Source organism: Erinaceus europaeus, chromosome 12 (genome assembly GCF_950295315.1).
Source record: "Erinaceus europaeus chromosome 12, mEriEur2.1, whole genome shotgun sequence".
Classification (NCBI taxonomy): domain Eukaryota; kingdom Metazoa; phylum Chordata; class Mammalia; order Eulipotyphla; family Erinaceidae; genus Erinaceus; species Erinaceus europaeus.
The window spans coordinates 9,730,588-9,752,287 of NC_080173.1; the positions used below are offsets into that span (position 1 = coordinate 9,730,588).

General features: G+C 47.7%; 1 protein-coding gene across 10 annotated transcripts in view; it reads right to left on the reverse strand.

Moving 5' to 3' along the window:
- SLC39A11 (solute carrier family 39 member 11) overlaps positions 1-10,281 on the reverse strand; it is a 373,844-nt gene extending 363,563 nt beyond the window's left edge. For 7 of the 10 annotated variants that reach the window (XM_060202664.1, XM_060202669.1, XM_060202667.1 and 4 more), the window contains exons 1-2: positions 10,199-10,281; positions 3,732-3,850 (exon numbers count right to left, since the gene is read on the reverse strand). In XM_060202664.1, coding sequence (XP_060058647.1) covers positions 3,732-3,839 — 108 coding nt within the window. In that variant the 5' untranslated portion in view covers positions 3,840-3,850; positions 10,199-10,281. Of the gene's footprint in view, positions 1-3,731; positions 3,851-6,292; positions 6,356-10,198 lie in introns of all 10 variants that reach the window. The other 3 variants (XM_060202665.1, XM_060202663.1, XM_060202660.1) reach the window with 1 other exon arrangement.
- Between the last annotated feature and the right edge of the window lie 11,419 nt (positions 10,282-21,700).

Sequence of the window (21,700 nt, forward strand, 5' to 3'; positions counted from 1 at the left end):
GGAGAAGGGGAAGGGGAAGAGGAAGAGGAAGTGGGATATATATTCCATGGAATACTACCCTGTAATCAAAAAATGATGATATTATCTCCTTTACAAAATGGATGGAACAGAAGGTGATTATGCTTAGCGAAATAAGTGGAGAAACGACAACTAGCAGATGGTTTCACTCATGTGGAATCTAGATATCTGACTCACATGAACTTGGGGGGGGGGGGAGCAAGTGACCTCAGACTTGTGAGTCCTGTTGTGGTGATCTTTGGGAGATGGGAAGGTGGGGATACAGAACCTTGGTGGTGGGTGTGTGTGGAGCTGTACCTTGTCACCTTACACTTTTGTAACCAACTATGAATCATACATTAAAAACTTTATGGAACTAAAAAATATATACATTCTCCTATATACATCTTATAATCTAAGTTTAAATTAAAAACTGAGATGGCCTAGGGGCTGGGCAGTGGTGCAATCAATAGAGTGCACGACTTACAATGTGAAAGGAACCAAGTTCAAGCCTCTGGTCCCCACCTACAAAGGGAACGCTTCATGAGTGGTGAAGCAGATCTACAGATGTCTCTCCTTCTCTCTTCCTCTCTATCTCCCCCTTTCCCTCTCAATTTCTCTCTGTCTCCATCAACAATTAATTCACTTTATAAAAACTGATTTTAAAATGGAGAGGCGGTCTAAATTAGGGGTATAATCTTTAGCCGAGTGAACCTACTACAGGTATATTGGGGTGTTGTTCACCCTGATTCTTTTTTCTTATTTATTTTATTTATTTATTTTCTCTTTTGTTGCCATTGTTGTCTTTTTTATTGTTGCTACAGTTGTTGTTGTTATGGATGTTGTTGTTGTTGTATAGGACAGAGAGAAATGGAGAGAGGAGGGGAAGACAGAGAGGAGCAGAGAAAGATAGACACCTGCAGAACTGCTCCACCGCCTGTGAAGCAACTCCCCTGCTGGTGGGGAGCCAGGGGCTCGAACCCGGATCCTTACGCCGGTCCTTGCGCTTTGCGCCACATGCACTTAACCAGCTGCGCTACCGCCCGACTCCCCATCCTGATTCTTGAGGTTCCCTCTAACATCCTCCTGGGACAAAGGAACAGGAGCCTGATCTGAGCAATGCTCCTGCTTCCACTGTTCAGTGGACAGCAAGGAGCCTTCTCCCTGCTATAGAGTGACAGTGTTTGGCTTTCTGCAGCACCAGGCCAAGAGCTTGCACACTCCCCGTGGACGCCTTTAACTTATGTCTCATGGTCCAACTCCACAGCTAGGCCACAGTTATTGGGAGTCCAGTCTTTCTTTCTCAGTTCTGACAAAACTGGGGCAGAGAAAAACATGGCCACCCAGTCCCACAAGACTGACATGGCATCCATCAAAGATGTCAATATACTCCCCTCCCTGGTTACTGGTTATCTCCTACTAGGTACCTGGAGTTCAGGTGTTTTCATCACCAGGGGACAGGAACCTGGGGTTCAAAGCTGTGGGTCTATAATTCCAAGTCTCCAAATCTCCCTCCACCAAGGAGGGGTTAGGAGAACCTGAATGTTGACTCTGACACCAAGACCTGCTGGCCAACTTCCTAGATGGCTTGAGTTTCCAGACCACCTCACTGCTCCTTTAAAGAAAGATTTTAAATTGCTTAAAGTGCTGACCACTCCTGTAATTTCCTCAGCTGCACAAAGCAGGACTTTGCATTCAAGATATGAATGGATTGTTCTGGGCCCGGGGACTTCGGGAGGAAAGAAAGGAATTTCAGAGATGGAATTGAGGAGTGGGTGGGGGTAAGTTGGATATGTGCCTAGGGGGTGTCTGGGGGTGTGAGTGGGGGTGTGGCTGTGGAATATGTGGGATGGGGATGTACAGGGAAGCACGGGTATGGGGGGTGTGGAAAAGGCAGATTGTGGCTAGAGGGGAAAAGGGAGAGAGTTGGAGGTGGGGCAGGAAGGCAGGAAGGGTATGGAGGAGGGGTGGTGGGGGGTGTAGGGAGTGGGGAGGGAGGAATGTGTGGGGGCTGGAATAGCAGAAGGCAGGTGGGGGTTGGGGGGAACTGAGGGGACAGGATTAGTGAAAGACGTAGTGTGGGAGGGTAGGTCCAGGGCCAGAGGGGCTGGGGAATGAAGATCTCTGTCTGCTAAGCCCCTAGGGCTGTGGGAGGGAAAGCCTAGGCTGAAGACACAGGCTGAGAGACGGAAATAGAATTCCCTTCCTGGCAAGAGACTGGCACACTTTACTGCTGACTCTTGAGTCACTATCAGGCCATCCCATCAACTGGGGCCCTAGTCAGGGAGTCCTGAGATTCCCAAACAGACATGATGGGCCCAGACCTCAAATGAATCTCTCTCTCCATTGTTACTGGTCATCTCCATCAGGAACAACAAAACAGACCCCTTTGTGGACCCCCATAGGACCTTGCCCTCAACTTGGATCAACAATGGTAGAAATGTTCCATCCTCCAAAGGGAGGCTGGACAACATACTCTATGCTCCACCTGAGGAAGATGGGTCGATATTGGGGCAGCTTGGAATGTTCCTACTCATGACCACAGAATGTGAGCTCACATCTACAGGGATGCAGAGGTCACAGAGGCTCCTAAGCTGAATACTGGCCCCAGACCAAATCACCTGGCGCCCCCTCTCACCATTTCTATTTCCCCCTCCCCTCTCAATTTCTATCTGTGTCTATCCAATAATAAATTTCAAGAATTAAAAAAGATTTTTCTTAAAAGAGTCTGCAGGGGGCCAGGTTGGTGGCACACCCAGTTTGACACACATATCATCATGCCAGAGGACCTGGGTTTGAGCCTCCACTCCACACCTGCAGCAGGAGGGGCCAGCTTCATGAGCAGTGAAGCAGGGCTGCAGGTATCTCTCTTCCTCCCTCTCCATGTCCCCCGCCCCTCTCAACTTCTATCTGCCCTATCAAATTAAAAACAAAAACAAAAAAGAGGAAAAATAGCCCCCAGAGTAGTGGATACACTGTGAAGGCACCAAGCTCCAGCAATAACACTGGTGACAGCCAAATACAATAGAGTTCACTAGAAGCGGTAGAACCTGAAGGGGGGGGAGGGTGTTGGGCGGTAGCGCAGAGGGTTAAGGGCACGTGGCGCAAAGCACAAAGACCAGCATAAGGATCCCGGTTCGAGCCCCGACTGCCCACCTGCAGGGGAGTCGCTTCACAGGCGGTGAAGCAAGTCTGCAGGTATCTATCTTTCTCTCCCCCTCTCTGTCTTCCCCTCCTCTCTCCATTTCTCTCTGTCCTATCTAACAATGATGACATCAATAACAACAACAATAATAACTACAACAATAAAACAATAAGAGCAACAAAAGGAAAAATAAATAAAATTTAAAAGTATACTTGAAAAAAGAAAAATGGCCAGGAGGATTTGTGGAGCTGGCACCAACCCCCTGAGATAACCCAGGGGTGGGGCGGGGCAGCAGGAAGGGGGATCAGGTAGAGAGCTACGGGAGACTGAATACCTGAACTCCTCACTGACAAGCCCTTCAAGTCATGAGAGAAGCAAGGCCTGCAGCTGCAGACACCTGCTCTCCGGGTGTGGCTCGAGGAAGGGGGAGAGGAGGCCGGAGAGCAAGCATGCCGCCCCCAACCTAGAGCATAGGCAGCAAGCAGCCTTACAGTCTGCAGCCCCACTGGGCACAGTGGCGAGGTCTCAAGCTGCCAAGAGGCCCCCACCTCGCACCCCTGACTTCCAGAGCCCGAGCGAAGCCACCCACCTGTCCACTGGAGAACACGAACACAAGCGCGGCCCCTGCTGCCGTCATCCCCCAGGTGAAGAAGGTCCCCAGCGAGGCCTGGAACACGGGGCTGTAGCCGTGGAGCATGCTGGACGCAGCTGTGTGAGGAGGAAGAGGACAGGGTGAGGGCTTGTGTGCCGATCTGATATTAGCAGTCGTAATAGTACTAGTATTATTATTATTATTTTAAAGACAAAGGGGGGAGTCGGGCTGTAGCGCAGAGGGTTAAGCGCAGGTGGCGCAAAGCACAAGGACCGGCATAAGGATCCCGGTTCGAACCCCGGCTCCTCACCTGCAGGAGAGTCGCTTCACAGGCGGTGAAGCAGGTCTGCAGGTGTCTGTCTTTCTCTCCTCCTCTCTGTCTTCCCCTCCTCCTTACATTTCTCTCTGTCCTATCCAACAACGACAACAACAATAATAACTACAACAATAAAACAACAAGGGCAACAAAAGGGAATAAATAAATTAAATAAATATTAAAAAAAAAAAAAAGACAAAGGGGTAGAAAGAGAAAGAAGTTTCCTTCAGTGCAGTGGGGGTGGGGTTCGAACCTGGGTCATGTCCATGACAAAGTGGCGCGCTATCCAAGGGAGCTATTTGCCAGCCCTCTGCTCATGTTCTAAGGAGGGCTAGAGGCCCCCGCCCGGGCTGACCCACCTCTGGGGTGGTGGTCTACATCTCTCTGCCAGTCAGGCCATCTCTCCAGGGCCCTAAAGACCTGGCAAACAGGCTGGGCTTCACCATCTGTCCCTTCCCCCAGGAAGGAAAGGAGAGATGTGAGGATACTTGGGGGGGAGGCCAGAGGAGCCCGCTAAAGACGTCAGAACATTAAGAAATCGTTCCAGGGGGCCGGGCGGTGGCACACCTGGTTAAGCGCACACAGTAAGAAGCACGAGGATCCACTTGCAAGGACTCTAGTTTGAGCCCCCGCTCCCCACCTGCAGTGGGGATACTTCACAAGCGGTGAAGCAGGTCTGCAGGTGTCTGTCTTTCTCCCCTTCTCCCCCACCTCCCCCTCTTCTCTCAATTTCTCTCTGTCCTATCCAATAAAATGGAGAAAAATGTCCATCAGGAGCAGTGGATTTGTAGTGCTGGCACCAAATCCCAGTGATAACCCTGGACAAGATAAAATAAAATAAAATAAAATAAAATAAAATAAAATAAAATATGGTAAGATAAGATAAAATAAAATGAATCAATCCGAAAGGAAGAAGCTCAAAGACCGTGGCTTACTTAACCTGGGGAAAGAAGCCCGCCTCCTCCCCACCCCACCCCATCCCCTCCACATAGGTGAACAGCTCAGATTACTGCTTTGATGCCCTTCCACCCAAATCCTGACAGAGCCTTCACCAACTCCCCGAGTCCTCAGACTCTCAGGCACCACCAAGGGTCTACATCACCCACAGCCCTTCAGCAAGGCCGCTGGCCCTATCTTCATGCCCTGTGAGGGCATCACACTCCAGAGTAACTGCATGATTTCTGGAAACTTCAGCAAACCCCAGAGGGTCCTGCTTCAAGTCTACAGATCACAGTTCCCTCCTGAAATGAATGTCTCCTCTCCCAGGCTCCGGCCACCCACGCCTAAACATCCTTTGCCTAACCCAAACCAACTCGGTGAAGAACAACCCACTTTCAGTCCTGCACTACGTGCGTGGCCTTGGCCCTTCTTTGTGTGGGTCAGTCTCCTCCATCTCTTCTTTTTTTAAAAAAATAATAATATATATCTATTTATTTATTTTCCCTTCTGTTGCCCTTTTTTTTTTTTTTATTGTTGTTGTAGTTATTATTGTTAATGTCGTCGTTGTTGGATAGGACAGAGAGAAATGGAGAGAGGAGGGGAAGACAGAGACGGGGAGAGAAAGACAGACACCTGCAGCCCTGCTTCACCGCCTGTGAAGCGACTTCCCTGCAGGTGGGGAGCCGGGGGCTCGAACCGGGATCCTTACGCCGGTCCCTGCGCTTTGCACCACCCTCCATCTCTTCTATCGCCACTGCTTAAGGACATGGATGATGCATGGACCAGGTGGTGGTGGTGCAACGGAAAAGAGATGGGCTCTGGGACATGAGGTCTTGAGTTCAGCTCCGGCATGACAAGTCCCAGAGTGACGCTCTGGTTTTCTCCCTAACCCCTTCTGGTATAAATAAATAAACATTTAAAAAAAAAAAAAAAAAAGAAAGAAAAGAAAAGAAAAGCAGAGATGATGCTTTTTTCCACTTTAAACCCCTGATCTGTGGTCCGGGAGGTGGCGCAGTGATAAAGCTTTGGACTCTCAAGCATGAGGTCCCAAGTTCGATCCCCGGCAGCACGTGTGCCAGAGTGATGTCTGGTTCTTTCCCTCTCCTCCTATCTTTCTCATAAATAAATAAAATCTTAAAAAAAAAAAAAAAAAACCTGGTCTTTCTAGTACCCCCCCAAAAAAACTGCCTGCTGAAGTGAAAAGGGTCATGTTAACTTGGTAGACTCTGAACAAGACACGGAAATGACCCATAAAAAGGGCAGGGAAATAGCATAATGGTTATGCAAAAAAAGACTTTCATACCTGAGGCTCCAAAGTTCCAGGTTCAGTCCCCCGCACCCCCATAAGCCAGAACTGGGCAGTGCTCTGGTAAAACAATAATTTAATTTCAAAAAAAGAAAGAAACAGAGCCCTAAGTGACAGCCCCAGCACCCCCAACTCAGAAAACTGCAGGAGCTGAAGTTGGTGCCACCGGGCGCCCAGGAAAGTTCCACTCCCTCCTGTTTTCATTCAGAAGTCCTCGAGACTTGTTTTAAATCCCAGCTCTAAAATGACGGGGAGCCACACTCAACGCTGTGGAAAGTTACAAGCAGAGAAAGCCGTTTGTTGAAAAGCTCTGCTTTTGGCACGTCAGCATCAGGGGCTCCTGTGGGTCTCCTCTCAAAGGCCTCATTCAGCTCCCCACAGCTCCCCCAGCACCCACAGAGCTGGACTCAACCCCACTGGGCTCAAGTCTGCCAGGACCCTGCACCCCAGACCTGGGCTTGCAGATCAAGAGCTGCCTTTCTTCACAGACCCCAGAAGAGAGCAAACGGGGCCACACAGACGCAGCAGAACAACAGGACCTGGGTGGGAATGTGAGCCCATTGGAGACCAGGGGAGCCCAGGCCCTGCCCCAGTGCCAGGAAACCTCAGAGAGAAACAGCCTCTGGGACTCCAAACTGTGTCCTCACAGCCTAAATAGGAATCAGGATGGTTGTGCCAAATAAGGGGAAAAAATCATAAACTAAAGAGATAAATAGTACCCCCATCCCTTCTACACGTCGCCCTATGAAATCAACCTAAGGTGTGTGACTCCTAGCTACTTTTAGAGCAAGACATCCGGGTTGCTCTAAACAACACCACTTGTTGACTTCTAGCTTGTGGGTAAAATTTCAAATAGCATTTACGAAGGGAACCTCATGAGGGCTGGGCAGTGGCGCACCCAGTTAAGCGCACATAGCACTAGGCGCAAGGACCCATGTTCAAAGCCCTTCTCCCCACCTGCCACTAGGATGCAGGTGTCTCTCTTTTCCCTCCCCTTCTCAATTTCTCACCTTTCTATCCAATAAAAGGGGTGGGGGGAGATGGCGGCCAAAAGAGAGGGATTCATAGTGCTGGCACTGAGCCCCAGCAATAACCCTGTAGGAAGAAAGAAAGAAAGAAAGAAAGAAAGAAAGAAAGAAAGAAAGAAAGAAAGAAAGAAAGAAAGAAAGGAAGGAAGAAAGGAAGGAAGAAAGAGGAAGGAAGGGAGGAAGGAAAGAAGGAAGGAAACCTCATTACTATCATCCTCTTAGTATTTATCAACCAAGACAAGTCATAATAGGAAACAAGAAAAAAAGATTTTCCCCTATATTGAATGTGCTGCTGTTTGCAATCTTTCCTGCTCAAAAAGTGGCTTGAGACTCTCAGGTCCCACCCCAGGCTTGTGGAATCAGAATCTGCATCCAATCAAATTCCTTAAGGCTACTCCCCTTCTCTTATCGCCAATCCAGGCTAACTTTTTCAAAGAAACAGAAAAAGATAAGCACATCACAACACCAAAGCTCCCCCAGTGCAGAGGGAGCCGGGCTGGAACCTAGCTCACACACATGACTGAGCACACACCTTCCCAAGTGAGCTACCTTTTTGTTTTTGCCTCCAGGGTATCCCTGGAGCTCCGTGCCTACACCACAAACCCACTGCTCCTGGAAGCCATCTTTTTTTTCCATTTTTGTTGTTGTTGTTAGACAGGACAGAGAGAAATGGAGAGAGGAGGGGAAGACAGAGGAGGAGAGAAAGATAGACACCTGCAGACCTGCTTCATCACCCGTGAAGTGACCCCCCACACACAAACACACACACACACACACACACACGCACACACACAGGTATGGAGCCAGGGGCTCAATCCGGGATCCTTGTGTGGGGCCTTGTGCTTAACCCGGTGCACCACTGCCTGCCCCCACACCCCCAGTGAGCTATCTTACAGGCCCTGGTGGGTAGATCCTTCCTCAATGAGGTGAGAGCTGAGTTCAAACCTGGGTCATGCACCTGGCCAGGCAGCACACTATCCAAGTGAGCTATTTTGCCAGCCCAACTGTGGGTGGATTGATTTAAATGTGGAAAATAACATTAAAATGTGGAAAACAGGGGAGGCAGGTGGTAGCGCAGTGGGTTAAGCACACATGGTGTGAAGCACAAGGACCAGCATAAGGATCCAGGTTCGAGCCCCCAGCTCCCCACCTGCAGGGGGGTCTCTTCACAAGCAGTGAAGCAGGTCTGCAGGTGTCTGTCTTTCTCCCCTCTTCCCCCATCTTCCCCTCCTCTCTTGATTTCTCTCTGTCCTAGCCAACAACAACAAGGGGAACAAAATGGGGAAAAATGGCCTCCAGGAGCAGTGGATTCATAGTGCAGGCACGGAGCCCCAGTGATAACCCTGGAGGCAAAAAAAAAAAAAAAAAAAAAAAAGGAAGGAAGGAAGGAAGGAAGGAAGGAAGGAAAATGTGGAAAATGGCAGGTGTTGGCTCACCCAACAGAGAGCATCGGTTTCAATGCGCAAGGACCCAACTTTGAGGCCCCTGTCCGCACCTGCAGGGGGAAGTTTCACAAGTGGTGGAGTCAGAACTCCCACCTTCTGCACCCCCAAAAACAACCCTGATCCATACTCTCAGCCAGAGAGAAGTGAAAGGATGATTAGCGGGCTCTGAACTCCAGTTCCATCAGAATCCAGAGAGAGAAGGGGAAGAAAGGGATGAGAGACACTCAACAGTTGTGGGTAGACTTAGAAAGGAAGAGAAGACAGGATTGTTTAAGAAATAAAAAGACAAATATAAATAAATACAGACAGGTAATTATACAGACCCCTATCTGTGGTCTTGGGGGGACGACTGCACTTTCCAATGGAGAAAATGGGGACACAGACTCTGGTGGTGGGAAAGGTGTGGAATTACATACTCGGGTTATCTTATAATTTTGCAAATCAATATTAAATCACTAATAAAAATAAAGAGAGGGAGGGAGGGGAGGGGGAGAGAGAGAGGGGAAGGAAGGAAGGAAGGAAGGAAAGAAGGGAGGGAGGGAGGGAGGGAAGGGAAGGGAAGGGAAGGGAAGGGAGGGAGGGAGGGAGGGAAGGGAAGGGAAGGGAAGGGAAGGGAAGGGAAGGGAAGGGAGGGAGAGTGGGGTGGTAGCACAGCGGGGTTAAGCGCAGGTGGCCCAAAGCACAAGGACTTGCGGAAGGATCCCGGTTCGAGTCCTCGGCTCCCCACCTGCAGGAGTCGCTTCACAGGCAGTGAAGCAGGTCTGCAGGTGTCTATCTTCCTCTCCCCCTCTCTGTCTTCCCCTCCTCTCTCCATTTCTCTCTGTCCTATCCAACAACGACGACATCAATAATAACTACAACAATAAAAAAGGACAACAAAAGGGAATAAATAAATAAATACATAAAAAAATATTTTAAAAAAAAGGAAAGGAAAGGAAAGGAAGGAAGGAAAGAAGGAAGGAAGGAAGAAACCCTAACTCCTCTGGGACAATCCAGCAAAATCTGACTGCGGTCTGAGGTGATAGGGTCGTGCAAATGTCCTCAAGTAACATCTCTACTTAACCGTGGTCCCCTGCACAGCTGGCCAGGAGACTAAGTGCAGACTGGCCAGCAGCTGCACCTGGCTCGCTGCCCCCCAGCCCCAGTGGGTCAGGGAAGGTCTTAAGGGAGGGAGGGGGGAATCTTGGGGAGCCTTTGTCTAAGCAAGGCAGGCAGCCTACAGGGAGGGCAGGGGGCAGAAAACAAGCCCTAGGACTTCCTCCTTCCTCTGCCACCTGCCAAGGCCACTTGTCCAAATCCCCTCCTCCAAGCGCACCTCCTGGCAACTCCACTCTGCTGCCCTGCCCAGTCCCACACACTTGTCCCCCAGGTCCCCACCCCCGGCCTCCAGCCCCACCACCAGGCGCCAAAGGAGAGAAAAGCCGACTCACTAGGGTGCCCTCTTAAGCCCCCACTGCACTTCCATCAGCCCGAGCCGGCTCCACTCCCGAAGTCACTTCCTGCTTCCCTCCCCGCACACGTGTCCCTTCAGTCCGCAGGCCCCTCCCAGCCAGGCGGCTACTGGCGGATCCCGCCTGAAGATTAAATTCTCTGGTTCACAGTCCAGTACAGTCTTGGGAACAGATCCGGGAGGGTGACATTCTCCTGCGCACTTGGGCATGGAGAAGCTGGGGCAGCCTAGGAAGCCCCGGGAGAACGTCCACAATATCATTTCTGGGCTGCCACACAAAGGCAGCTGAGTCCAGCACCCTGAGTGAACTGCAGAACCAGGTGTGTGTTTGGAGAGGGTGGAAGATAGACTCTCTCACTTCAGCATCCTTATCTAAGTCAGCCAGAATTTCCTAGAGAGGTGTCAAAGCATGGGGAGTCTGACCTGGGGCCCATGTCTATATATTCACCACAGGAGCCCGTGTAACCTCTGCATCCCTGTAGGACGGGGTCTACTGTTAAGGGTATTTATATACTTTTCCCATATCTGGGAGCTACTCTCTGCCCTGATCCAGCTTTCTAGTCCTATTTCCAACTCTGACACCATCTCCCCTACCTTTAGTGCACCTGCATGTTAGCTGCCAGGCTCAGGAAAAAATTAGTAAAGTCATGGTTCCCTTGGAATATACCTAAAATAGACTTCCTAACTTTTCCCAAAATGGAAAAAACTATTTGTTCTACTTTATACCTTAATGCTTTTCAGCCACCAAGTTGCAGATACTGCATGACACCAATCTGACTTCCCTGGGCAGACGACCACACCAATGTGTCCTGGAACCCCACCTCTCCAGAGCCCTACCCCACTAGGGAAAGATGGAAACAGGCTGGGGGTGTGGATCCACCTTCTGTCAATGTCCATGCCCAGTGGAGAAGCAATTACAGAAGCCAGACCTTCCACCTTCTGCACCCCATAATGATCCTGGGTCCATGCTCTCAGAGGGATAAAGAATAGGAAAGCTATCAGGGGAGAGAATGGGATACAGAACTCTGGTGGTGGGAATTGTATGGGACCGTACCCCTCTTATCCTACAATCCTGTCAATCATTATTAAATCCATTAAAAAAACAAACATGGGAAGTGTAAAGGTCTTGACTTTCTCTGATTGCAGTCACACCCCAGTCTTTGACAGGTGAGTTTGAAGAGGACACAAGTCAATCATGGCGCCAGCCATTTCAATTCCAGGGAAGAGTGACAAGCACACACAAGGGAAAAAAACAAACAAACACTAAAGTCTATCAATTTGAATTTGAATGTCTACCCAAATGCAGCTGTTAACTCTCTCTCTATCTATCTATCTCTCTCTCTGTCTCTCTCCCTCTCTCTCTCTTTTTCTCTCTCTCCGATATTTACCATTGACATGTTATAATGTCATGGATTGACTGCAGAATGATTTGGAAAGAGGAAGTAGATGAAGAGGTGACACAAGACTGGCCACAAATCAATCCTTAGAGTGGGGGTGGGGGGGTACACAGGAGTGTAAAAGTTTTTTCTGTTGTTTTTTTTTTTTGTAAATGTGTAATTTTTTTTTTTTAACCAGAACACTGAACAATTCTGTTTTATGGTGCTGCAGGGGATTGAACCTTGGACTTTGGAGCCTCAGGCACGAGACTCTCTTTGCATAACCATTATGCTATCTACCCCCACCCTATGTGTAAATTTTTTTCATGAAAAGTCAAGAGAAAGTTTACAGTCAGGCATAATAGCTTATCTGGATAGTGTGCTTGCTTTGCCATACAAGGGATCTAGGTTTAAACCTAGCCACCACCGCACTGAAGGAAGCTTGAGTCTCTCTCTCTCTCTCTCTCCCTCTCCCTCCCCCTCCCCCTCCCTCCCCCCCCTCTGTGGTGTGTGTGTGTGTGTGTCTGAAAAAGTCAACTAGTAAATGACAAAATAAAAATGCCCAGTAATGACAAAAAAGAAAGGAAGGAAGGAAAGAAGGAAGAGAGAAAGAGAGAAAGAGAGAAAGAGAGAAAGAGAGAAAGAAAGAAAGAAAGAAAGAAAGAAAGAAAGAAAGAGAAAGAAGGAAAATAACAATCCACAAACTGACTCCTTGGCCCAGTTCCCCCCTCCCCCTCTCTCTCCCCCCTCCCCTTTCCTGCTGTTGTGTTGTAAGTAGTCAGCTTCACCTCTCACTTGTTTATGGCAATCACTCCACCCCATCTAGCCTGTTCTATGCACCTCCAACCAAGATAAAGGCCAAGAAGAACCTGTCTGTAGCACAACATGAGACCACCACGCTCAAAACCTTCCATGGCTACCCAATATGCTGGCGTGAAGTTCAAGGTCCTCGGCCTGGAATTGGCTGCTGTTTCCCACTGTGTTTGAACTGAACATCTTCATGTTTGTCTCTGCCATGTGTCTTCTAGCCAAGGTGGGCTGGCCAGCTCACTGTCCATTTGCAGGCCCTTTCTGCCCCTTCCTGATACCATTTTTCTTTCTTTCTTTCTTTCTTTCTTTCTTTCTTTCTTTTTTTTTTTTTTTTGTCTCCAAGGTTATTGTTGGGGCTCAGTGCCTGCACTATGAATCCACTGCTCCTGGAAGCCATTTTTCCCCTTTTGTTGTCCTTGTTGTTTACAGTTGTTGTTATTGCTGTTGTTGGATAGGACAGAGAGAAATCAAGAGAGGAAGCGAAGACAGAGGGGGAGAGAAAGACAGACACCTGAAGACCTACTTCACCGCCTGTAAAGCGACTCACCCTGCAGGTGGGGACCCAAGGGCTTGAACTGGGATCCTTAAGCAGGTCCTTGAACTTTGCAACCATGTGCACTTAACCGACTGTGCTACCACCCCACCCCCCATTCCATTTCTACTAACCTCCCCACATCCACAACTTACTACCCTGAAAAGCCCAGTGTTAATGCAGGTGCCCTCAGTACCCCTACACTGACTTCATCTCCCATAAATCCTGTGCCTGTGTTGGAAACAGGGCCTCCATCCTCAGAGACCCTAAGGAACTTGACCACCAGTCTCAGGCACTGAGGGTCTTACCACTCGTGTTGGTATAGAGCCCAGTTCCTCACCTCATTGCAAGGTGTTTGTACAGACTCAAAACAGGCCCCTGTGGGAAGCTTGAGCAACTTGCTGAGGGAAGGAAAGCAGCAGTGAACTAACATTGTGCCATCCCCATCCTGGGACAGAGGCCTTCTGTCCCACCATTATCAACCTGGAGGGCACGGTACTGTCACCTTCAGGCTGTGACCATCTTTCCCAGTGAACCAGGCATGCACTGCAAGAACCAGGGGGGCCCATTCATGATCTGAAGCTTTTGTGTCACCCCAAAATTCAGAAGTGGAAGCCTGACCCCACTCCCAAAACATGGTATTTGTAAATGAGACCTTTGGGAGATAACGAAAGTGGAGTCCTCTCAAGTGGGATCATCATCCACTTACAAAAGAGGCCCCAGAGGGCAGCCTCACCCCCCCACCACCACCACCCCATGAGGACACGACCAGAGATCTGTGAGCAAGCAGAAGTCCCTCACCCAACCATGTGGACACCAATCTCCAACTTCCAACCTCTGGAACTGTGAGCCAGAGTTCTGCTGTGTAAACACCTCCTCCAACTATTGTACCTGTGGTAACAACAAGGTGTCAGCCTGAGACACCCCCGTCTTACTCAAAAGATAAGCTGAGGCTCAGGGTAAACTCAGGGGGGCCCACGTGGACAAAGACACATGGGAAACCAAGCCCAGCTAGCTGTCCAGAGACGGGGTTCTTCCTGCATGGAATATTTGTATCTCTCAGATAGAGCCAGACACCCTAATCAGCAAAATGTTAAAACACACCAGTGCCAACACCCCTCCCCCAACACAAACTCCACCACTTCCTGTATTTCCCAGTGAGCCACCCATACACTGAACCAGTGGCCCCCAAAGGGACAAGGTCTGCCTAGCTTAGCCCTGTCTATAGAAACTGACTTGCAAGAAATTATTAAAATATCATCGGTACTAAATTTGCAAAGAAAAGATACTCACCCCTCCTCTTGTCTTTTTTTTTTTTTTTTTTCAGGAATTTTAAACTTTATTCAGGAAAACTAAGAACACCCACATGTTGGAGTACTTGTGGGCTGAGAGAGAGGGGAAGAGAGAGACAGGAAGAGAGAGAGAGGGAGAGAGAGAAAGAGGAACAGAGAGGCAGAGAAAGAGAGAGAAGACAGAGGAAGAGAGAGAGGAAGAGAGAGAGAAGAAGAAAGAGAACGAGAGATCCTGAGAAACTTTTACTCACAAGATGACAGGCTCACCTAGGCGGAGAGAGTTTTGCCTCAGGGCAAAGCACAGAGTTTAAGGTCTGTTAGAAGGGCCCTCCTCAATCGCTATGAAACTTTTACTCACAAGATGACAGGCTCACCTAGGCAGAGAGAGTTTTGCCTCAGGGCAAAGCACAGAGTTTAAGGTCTGTTAGAAGGGCCCTCCTTCATCTCTATCGAACAGGCCATGGCCGGTGCGCCGCTATGTTCCATCGCTGGGGAGCCAGAGACGACCCGAACTGCCCCTGCGGCTCCAGACAGACTATGACCCACATAGTCAACGACTGCCACCTCTCCAGATTCAAAGGAGGTCTCGAAACTTGACATCAGGCTCAACCTGACGCTGTTGACTGGCTACGGAAGAAGGGCAAACGCTAGAAGAAGAAGAAGCGCAGACTGCACGTGACCCAGAAGGTGAGATGACCTGGTGACCTCAGGCCCCATCCTTTTTTTTTTTTTTTTTTATAAAAAGGAAACACTGACAAAACTATTAGGTAAGTGGGGTACAACTCCACACTATCCCCTTCTAGCCCTTTTTCCAGCCATGACATCATCTGCCCAGACAATAACTTGAGTCTACCTGCATATCGGGTGTCAGGCCTCCATCCTTTTTATGCTGAAACCCATTTCTTATTTTTCAAGAAACAGACAGGAGCCCTCGTTCTACTTCAAGCCCCTCTTTACACTTGCATATCCCCTGAAATGGAGACCAGGAAGTAGACCTAAGCATTGCTTCTGTATCTATCATACTCCAAGTTGCAATAGAGTCTTTCCTAGGGAGTCTGGCGGTTAGTGCAGCGGGTTAAACGCACGTGGCACAAAGCACAAGGACCAGCATAAGGATCCTGGTTTAAGCCCCCAGCTCTCCATCTGCAGGGGAGTCGCTTCACAAGTGGTGAAGCAGGTCTGCAGGTGTCTATCTTTCTCTCCCCCCTCTGTCTTCCCCTCCTCTCTCCATTTCTCTCTGTCCTATCCAACGACGACGACATCAATAATAACAACAACAATAATAACTACAACAATAAAACAAAGGCAACAAAAGAGAATAAATAATATTTTTAAAGAGCCTCCTTTATTTTTATTTATTTATGTATTTATTTATTTATTTTTGTTAAAGCTAGGTGACAGTGTTTGGTCTCGTGACACAGAGTGGAGCCTCATTTGACTTCAGTACTGTCGACTCACCATCCAAACTGCCTCTTTCTGGTACTTTTTTTTACTCCAATATACCCCTTTTCTCTCCCACACACACACAAAAAATGTCAGGGGCTGGGCAATAGAGCAGTGGGTTAAGTGCACATGGCACTAAGCACAAGGACTGGTGTAAAGATCCCAGTTCGAGCTCCCGGCTCCCCACCTAAGGGGGGTCTGCTTCACAGGCAGTGAAGCAGGTCTGCAGGTGTCTGTCTTTCTCTCCTTCTCTCTGTCTTCCCCTCCTCTCTCCATTTCTCTCTGTCCTATCCAACAACAACAACAACAACAGTAACAACAACTATAAGCAACAAGGACAACAAAAAGGAAAAAATAACCTCCAAGAGCAGTGGATTTGTAGTGCAGACACTGAACCCCAGCAATAACCCTGGAGGAAAAAAAAAAAAGAAAAGAAAAGTAAAAGAAAGACTGTCCTAGGCCTCTGTAAATTGGGATGGGGGTGGCGAGGTGATCAAAGACACAAGAACAGAGCAGAGGAGGAGCTAAAGGGTAGGAGAGAGTTTGGGCATGCAGTATGGCCGCCTCCCAAGTGTCAGGGCCATAAAAATAAATGATCTCAACAGTCGGTGAAGGAATCACAGAGGTTCACCAGCAGATTTGGTTAAATAGTCTGCCAGTCCGGAGCTGGCGTATTGCACCAAAGTAAAAGACTCTGGGGTGGGTGGTGGGGAGAATACAGGTCCAAAAAGGATGACAGAGGACCTAGTGGGGGTTGTATTGTTATGTGGAAAACTGGGAAATGTTATACATGTACAAACTATTGTATTTACTGTCGAATGTAAAACATTAATTTCCCAATAGAAAAAAAAAAACAAAACTAAGACTCTGGGGGCAGGGGGGAGAGTTCAGGCCCTGGAACATGATGGCAGAGGTTGAACTGTTATGTGTAAAACTGGGACATGTTATGCATGTATAAACTATTGTATTCTACTGTCAACCATAAGTCATTAATCCACCAATAAAGAAATTAAAAAAAAAAAATAGTCTGCCAGTTCCTCCCCTGGAGCAGAGGGGAAGAAGAACAGGAAGGGTGAAGTGGCTAGTGTCCCAATGGTATATATGAAAAGGGTGTGGGGTCACGTGGGGAAGATAGAAACAGGCTGGGGGTACGGATCCACCTGTCAACACCCATGGCCAGCAGAGAAGCAATTATAGAAGCCAGACCTTCCACCATCTGCACCCCATAAAGAATTTTGGTCCATACTCCCAGTGAGGGAGAAGTGACAGGAGGAAGAGGATAAGAGGATAAGAGGGCTCTGAACTCCAGCTCCATCAGGAACCAAAGCGAGAGCAGGAAAAAGGGACGGACATTTGGATGTAGTAATAGGGTCATGAGTGGCTTGGAGGGGAAGAGAGGACTTGACCTAGAAGAAAAAGAGGACAATTATATGCGAATGTCAACAGATAGTTGTAGAGATGATGATTAACCCATGTCTTCAACCACAGGAGAACTTCGGTGGCTTACAATGGAAGGATTGGGGATTTAGAACTCTGGTGGTGGGAACAGTGTGGAATTATACTCCTGCTGACATGTAATTTTGTAAATCAATATTAAATCTCTAATAAAATGTGAAAAATAATGAGGGTGAGGTCAAAATAGAGCAGAACCTGGAGCTGAACTTAAGTGTTTCAATTCAATGATTTCGCTCTCATCCTCTCCCTCTCTCCACTCCACCTAAGAAAAATTAATTAAACGATGGTTTCAACCAGTATTTTCTCTTTGTTTCTTAAAGTTCCACCTGTGAGATTATCCAGTATCCATCCTCCTTATCTCACTGCACATGATTCCTGCAAGTTTCCTCCAAGTTCTTGCAAAAGATTTCATCTTTTCTTACAGCTCAGCAGTATCCCATTCCACTGGGAACATATATCACAGCTTACTTAACCATTCACTCATTTTTTAATTTTTTTAAATCTGTATTTATTTCTCAGATAGAGACAGCCAAAAATCTAAAAGGGAAGAGGGAGATAGGGAAAGACAGACACCTGCAGCCTGTTCCACCACTCGAAAAGTTTTCTCCCTGCAGGTGGGAACCGGGTGCTTGAACTCAGGTCCTTATACCTTGTAACATGTGTGATCAACCCTTAACTATTCATTTATCACTGGCCATTTGTACTGTTTCCACATTTAGCTATTACAAATAGTGCTGCTATGTATAAACACAGGTGTGTGTATATCTCTTCTAAGTTTATGTTCTTTGACTAGGTCCCTAGGAGTTACATCAGATGCAAGGACTCTAAAATGGGAGGATTAGAAGGGGGTGAAGGAGAGTGGCAGCCCAGTGTCCTTATGGTGGAGGAAGATAACAAGTTAGGGGAAGATGGAGTGTGCTGACATCCATCATAGAGAGATACAAGACCATACGCATGGCCATGGAGACCAGTGCCCTCCTGCCACCAATCAAGTCATCTATAATACATAAGGAAAGAAACAAACAGGAAAAGAGTAATGGGCTTTGCAGTCTGACAGTCTAGCAGGAATGTGGCTGACACCGAACCTTGGCACACGCGTTTCCTTAGATAAACTTCCATCCCTCTCAACGATAGTCTCCCAGTCTGGAGCTTGCCAATGCCATCGTGCCCTCTCTGCATGACTGGAGTAAAGCGGCCAACCTGACACCCACCACTGAACAATCACTATCTTCTTTCTTTCCTTCATTTGTTCACTGACTCAAAGGACAGTGAGCCTCTGTGACAGGCACTCTCCCGGACTCTGGTGATACTGAGACCACTAGCTGGCTTAGTCTCTCTTGTTCCTGATATCTGATCACTGAGACATCACTCTTGAGTCTAGGGCACTAAGTTCTTTTCCTTTGCAAAAAGTGAATAATTACCTAGAAACTGGCTCAAATATGCTGATGGGACCATAGCAGAGAAACAAACAGGCAGTGTGTAGAAGTGCACTGAATGTGAGGGGTCAGGGTTCTTACTGTTTGACTAGGGTTAAATAACTGCCTCCTTACTCACATATCCAGACCTGTCTGGAGCACCAACCAATCTTTCTGACTGCCCACTTGTGAACCCCAGCTGTCCACCTTCCCGATAGCAGCTAATACAGTTTTTGTGAGAGGTTTCATGGAATGAATTCAGGGCCTCCTGTGTCCAACTTTCTCATTTATTATTTAAGGGAGGAGGCAGAGGAGATAGCATAATGGTTATGCAAACAAATTCTCGTGCCTGAGGCTTCAAGGTCGCAGGTTCAATCCCAGGTTCAGAGCCGGCCAGCGTTGTGGCATAAAAAAAAAAAAAAATCTATTTAAAGGGAAATAGTGAGGAGGATAGAAAAAGAGAGCAAGGGGGCTGGGCATTAGCACAGCGGGTTAAGTGCATATGGCGCAAAGCGCAAGGACCTGTGTAAGGATCCCCATTTGAGCCCCCGGCTCCCCACCTGCAGGGGGGTCGCTTCACAAGCAGTGAAGCAGGTCTCTCCCCCTCCTCTGTCTTCCCTTCCTCTCTAGATTTCCCTCTGTCCTACTGAACAACAATGATAACAATAATGATAAACAACAAGGGCAACAAAAGGGAAAAAATAGCCTTCAGGAACAGTGGATTTGTAGTGCAGGCACCAAGCCCCAGCATAACCCTGGAGGAGAGAGAGAGAAAGAAAGGAAAGAAGAAGGAAGGAAGGAAGGAAGGAAGGAAGGAAGGAAGGAAGGAAGGAAGGCAGGCAAAAGAAAACAGAGTGGAAGAAAAACTAACAGCACCACCCTGCTATTCATGTAAGATCACAGCTGCCATACTTGGTGCGCCCATGAGGTTCCAGAGTTGGAACCAGAGTCTTACACATGGCATGTGTAAAGCTCACTACTGGGTAAGTGATCTCCTAGCTTGTAGTTTTGTTCAAAAAGACATAAATCCAATCACGTCAGGCTCTCTCCTCAGGACCTTTGCACTCACCGGTCCCTCTAGACCGCCACCCAGAACGTCCACCTGGAACATCAACCTCCCAGGAGTTCACTTGGCTCAGATGTCACTCATCTCTGCAAAGAGGCCATCTTTGGCCAACCTTGCAAAGTCTTCTCCTCCAGGGTTATTTCTGGGGCTCAGTGCTGACACTATGAATCCATCACTCCCAGCAGCCATTTTTTCCTTTATTTTGCATTCATCCTATTTTTTTTTTCTTAGGTAGGACAGAGAGAAATTGAGAGAGGATGGGGAGGTAGAGGGGGAGAACAGCAGACACCTGCAAACTTGCTTCACTGCTCATGAAGCAGATCTCCCCCGTAGGTGGGAAGCAGGGGTTCAAACCCCGGTCCTTATGCTGGGTAATATGTGTCTTTAACTGGGCGCACCACCACCGGCCCCCAATTCTTCTCTGCTTTCTTCATAGCTTCTTAATGTCTATGTGGTATTTGATTCAGTTCCCCTAAATGTAAGCTAGACATAAACATTTGTCTTGCTTTATCCCCAGAGCCTGACACACAGAAACTTAATAGTTATTGAATGGATAAGTTACTCAGTCAAAAGTGCTATAAGTTGACAATATTTTATACAGTAAAATTCCTCCTTGACAGTTATGACAAAAAACAATATTTGCATATTGTCAGATTGTTCCAGCTGTTTCCATTTCATTCACAAGGTCATCTAGAGGTTCTCAGGCAAAGGCGATGTTGCCTCATGAGGGGGACTGGGTAACACCACAGAGGGTAGAATGTTACCAAACACCGAGCGATAACCAGCGCAGTTCCCCCAACAAAGAACGATCTGACCCCCAAGAGCAATAGTGCCAGACTGAGAACCCCTAGTGTAACGCATAAGATAAATATTCTTAGTTAAGAAGTAAGGACAAAAATCATCACTCCTACAAAGTAAATATGTTTTTCAAGAAGCACCCAGCCTCTACTGAGGCAGCATCTGATTGGCCAAGAAGACAGAGAACCAGTGGCTAACCAATCTCTAGGATTCACCACCATCCTTAATAAACATACCTATAATACAAGTCCCCAAGAGATCGATTGGCTCATCACCTTCAGGTCTTAATTATTTAAGGTTCTGATGACATCATCAGGACACTATTACATCACAGGATGTCCTAAATGGAAATACCCAGAAGGGTTCGTGTTTTTTTTTAAATTTATTTTCCCTTTTGTTGTCCTTGTTTTTTATTGTTGTAGTTATTGTTGTTAATGATGTCATCGTGGTTAGGTAGGACAGAGAGAAATGGACAGAGGAGGGGAAGACAGAGAGGGGGAGAGAAAGACAGACACCTGCAGACCTGCTTCACCACCTGTGAAGCGACTTCCCTGCAGGTGGAGAGCCGGGGTCTCGAACTGGGATCCTTACAGGGGTCCTTGCACTTGGTGCCACGTGCACTTAGCCCATTGCTGCTACCGCCCGACTCCCTTGCCAGAAGGGTTTTGACAGTGATTTCCTTGACAAATGCTACCAGATCTAGTCACTGCTCTCTATTATGACTAATAACTGGTGGAGAAAAGGTTCTTTTTTTAAAAATTTATTTCTTTATTGGGGAATTAATGTTTTACATTCAACAGTAAATACAATAGTTTGTACATGCATAACATTCCCCAGTTTCCCATTTAACAACACAACCCCCACTATGTCATTTATTATCCTTCATGGACCTGTATTCTACCAACCCACCCACCCACCCCAGAGTCTTTTACTTGGGTGCAATATGCCAATTCCATTTCAGGTTCTACTTGTGTTTTCTTTTCTGGTCTTGTTTTTCAACTTCTGCCTGAGAGTGAGATCATCCCATATTCATCCTTCTGTTTCTGACTTATTTCACTCAACATGATTTTTTCAAGGTCCATCCAAGATCGGCTGAAAACAGTGAAGTCACCATTTTTTACAGCTGAGTAGTATTCCACTGTGTATATAGACCACAACTTGCTCAGCCACTCATCTGTTGTTGGACACCTGGGTTGCTTCCAGGTTGTGGCTATTACAAATTGTGCTGCCAAGAACATATGTGTACACAGATCTTTTTGGATGGATATGATGAGTTCCTTAGGATATATCCCCAG